This window comes from Propithecus coquereli, unplaced genomic scaffold, assembly GCF_000956105.1.
Source record: "Propithecus coquereli isolate 6110/MARCELLA unplaced genomic scaffold, Pcoq_1.0 Scaffold44, whole genome shotgun sequence".
NCBI classification, from domain to species: domain Eukaryota; kingdom Metazoa; phylum Chordata; class Mammalia; order Primates; family Indriidae; genus Propithecus; species Propithecus coquereli.
In genome coordinates, this window is record NW_012150174.1 from 11955349 (window position 1) to 11958924 (window position 3576).

Sequence of the window (3576 nt, forward strand, 5' to 3'; positions counted from 1 at the left end):
CAACATAAGAGGTCCAAAGTGATGAAAGTGAACATTGCCTAATTATTTCATTATAAAAACTGGTGTCTACTCCTGAATTCTAGGGTATCATCCTTTCAAACTGTAGATAAATAATTTCATCTACCTGAGTGCTGAGTGTCCAGGAATTCTTTACACTACTTCCTTCCATAGCTTGTCTTTGTATCCCTGACTATTTGCAAAGAGTTATACTTTCACCAGCTTATTTTCCAGGAACATTGATTTGGGTACATAAAATAAGGAAGTGACAGAAATGGTGGCAATGAAGACCTTCTTGAGAGACATTACAGAGAACCATGACAGCCGTATTCCAGGCCTGCATCAGCCTGGGTGTCTCAGTCAATAATTTTATGCCCCGGAAATACCAGCTGGCTTGCTGAAAGCAAGCTCCACTGTTCCCAGACCTCTCCCCACCAGGACCAATTGGGAGACTTCCCTACTACTCAAAGGCTTGTCTGATAAGCCCTCAGAGTTCCTTCTGTGTTACCTGGATTGAGTCTCCAGGTGGCAAAATTGTGAAACAAATTCTTTTGGTCTAGTTTAGATCAGATGGGAATAAATCTTTCCCAAGATGTCAGCATCACTATTTCCAAAGATTAGGATAATGCTGTGTAAAAGAGGCCAGGTCTTTCAGAAAAGTGATCTGGGATGTTGATACTATCGTCAATTTCATGTCCACTAAATACATGATTCTTTCCAAGCTGCTAAGTTATAACATGACATTTAAAAAAGATATATTACTTAACTGAATAAAAAAACACACTCTCTAATCATAGACTCCCTAAATAATGGGCAGAGGGGAGAAAAAGGGGAACTATGTACTCCAGGTATCATAACCCATAAAGTATACACATTTAACTTGAACCCAGTAGATTTTTATGAAAATGATATATTTTATTTTGTGACTCTATATAATTATAAAGTGGACATTAATCAACATACTTGCATTGTATACTTGGGATAGTTCTTCACAAAAAATAAGGCTAATGGACAATGTAAACATCCACCACATATGTTCCCAAAACTATTGTTTTAGAATTTCTGAACTCACATTGGATTTCTTTCAAATGAGGAATGTGTTCTCGCCATCAATTTTCTCATGGTCTCTTTCACCTCCTTGTTCCTCAGACTGTAGATCAGAGGGTTCAGCATGGGGATTATTACTGTGTAGAACACAGACACCACTTTAATATGATCATCTGAGTGGCTTGACTTTGGTATAACATAAACAAATGCAGCTGTCCCATAAAACAGAGTGACCGCCGTGAGGTGGGAGGTGCAGGTGGAGAAGGCCTTGTGCCTTCCCTGGGTAGAGCGCATCTTCAGGATCGAATGGAGGATGAACACATATGAAAAAACCATGATAAACAGTGTAATTACAATGATTGACCCAGATGAGATGGCAGGAGATAATTCAGCAATATAAATATGGGTGCAAGAAAGCTTCACTAGTGGTGGGAGGTCACAAAAGAAATGGTTGATTTTATTTGGTCCACAGAAAGTCAAGCTCAATAAGCAGCCAATAAATGACAAAGAATTCACACACCCACCCACATAGGAAGCAACCAACAAGATGATGCAGAGCCTGGGAGACATGTGTGTGGAGTAGAGAAGTGGGGAGCAGATGGCCACATAGCGATCATAGGCCATGGCGGCCAGCAGGAAGCACTCAGCCGTCCCAAAGACAACATCGGAGCCAAGCTGGGCTATGCAGCCAGCAACAGGGATAGCAGTTCTCTCCCTCAGGAAACTCACAATCATGATAGGTGTGACTGATGTGGAATAGCTGATGTCCACAAAGGCCAAATGGCTGAGGAAGAAGTACATAGGGGTGTGGAGCTGAGGGCTTCCTCGGATTAACACCATTATGCTGATATTGCCCAATATGGTAACAACATAGATTCCTAGAAAGACCACAAAGAAAACTGAACAAAGAGTAGGATCCTCTGTCAACCCCAAAATAATGAACTCTGTCACCATTGTGCCATTTCCAGTCTCCATCTCTCTTGAAATGGTGCCTATTAAAATAAAACCCAGTGGATATCAGAATAAATCAAATGATCTCATAATTAATACATTTATTTCAACATTCAGCCTAGTAAACATCAAAATGTAGATATCACTTTTCTCTAATGCTTACACTTCACAAAATATTTATAAACATGTTGCATTAAGCATAATTTGAGAATATTAATGTCCATTATCCTAAAGCCAGATTCAAAGGGACTGATGACTCAGATCTGAACATGGCTAGCACTCACATTTGTGTCATTTGATCAACTCTGGTTGTTCAATGAACACTTACAGTGATAATATTTTGAGAACCTGATGAAAACCAGAATGGTCAAAGTAACTGACTTTATGCTACTGTTTAGCACTGTCCAATTTATCTCTATTTCCCAGGCACATTAGAGACCACACTCCCCAGCCCCCTTGCAGTTAGGTAAGACTGTGAACAGTACATGCCAACGGGCTGAGAGCAAATGTTGTGTCTCTCTTTGGGATCAAATTAAACTGCCAGTGGGCAACTCTCTCTTCTTCTTCTACAGTGATGCATTTTACACAACACAACTGTAATATAGTGGTACCTCCCACCAGCCTGGGTTTTGATTGAATGTCGAGAACAGAGGATATACTGAAAATATGCTGGAAGTGAGAAATACATCTATGTTGTGTTAGACCACACTGAATTTCTAGGATTAATTTGTCAGAACAGTGTAATAGTACTTAATCTGGTTAATATAATTACAGAGGAGCTGTAAATGGAAGCTGCATGCAGAATTTAATCCTGAGAGCAACATGAGAAATAAATCCACATTGGGTCACTAACTGTTCTTTAGCTACTGTATAGTCCTAACAAAAAGGAATATATTTTGTAATAATATATGAATAAGGTATGTATTGAAATATTTTAACAAAATGTCAAATGGTTGTATTATGCCAGCTGTGTGAGAGCAACAGAGTAATCCATAAATAGAAGGAAATCGAGAAGTCATTCCATTTAACAATTAATTAGTAGGTTTAATCATGAGAATGTAAAAAATAAATAAAATGAAAACATATTTCCATCTTAAATAATCTGTGAATGTGAAATATCCTAAAACTTTCTCAACATAGTACTTGGATAAACTGCTAGCTTAGATATATTAAAAGTGCTCGGAATGCAGAAGTGAGCTTTCATGTAATAAAGGAAATCCCCACCTACCGAAAATGAGGTGAGAATTCATAATCACGAGATAAGTTGAAGCAGAACTGCAACAGTCTAGAGATATTTGCCAAGTCTTTGACTTGTGTTTTAATAGCTGTGAAGACATTGAAGGTAATGGTTTGGGCCTGTGCAAGTTGGAGAGTTGAGACTGAGACTCACTTCCACACCCTCCTCCCACATGTCTACATGCAAGAATGCAAGAATCCTTGCCTTCAACCTCAGTGAAATGGTAGTCTTTAAAATATCCTCTTACTAGCCAAAGGAGGTGAGAAGGAAAATCTTGTGTCTCAGCCTAGTGTCTGAAAGAGAAAAAAAACATAAATCTCCTTTCCTAAGAATTAATTATAATT

At 38.6% G+C, this 3576-nt stretch overlaps 1 protein-coding gene across 1 annotated transcript; it reads right to left on the reverse strand.

Moving 5' to 3' along the window:
• Positions 1 to 1065: 1065 nt before the first annotated feature.
• LOC105818262 (olfactory receptor 481-like) lies at positions 1066 to 2019 on the reverse strand. The gene has a single exon (XM_012654198.1). The coding sequence runs from the start codon at positions 2017 to 2019 to the stop codon at positions 1066 to 1068; it is 954 nt and encodes a 317-aa protein (XP_012509652.1).
• Between the last annotated feature and the right edge of the window lie 1557 nt (positions 2020 to 3576).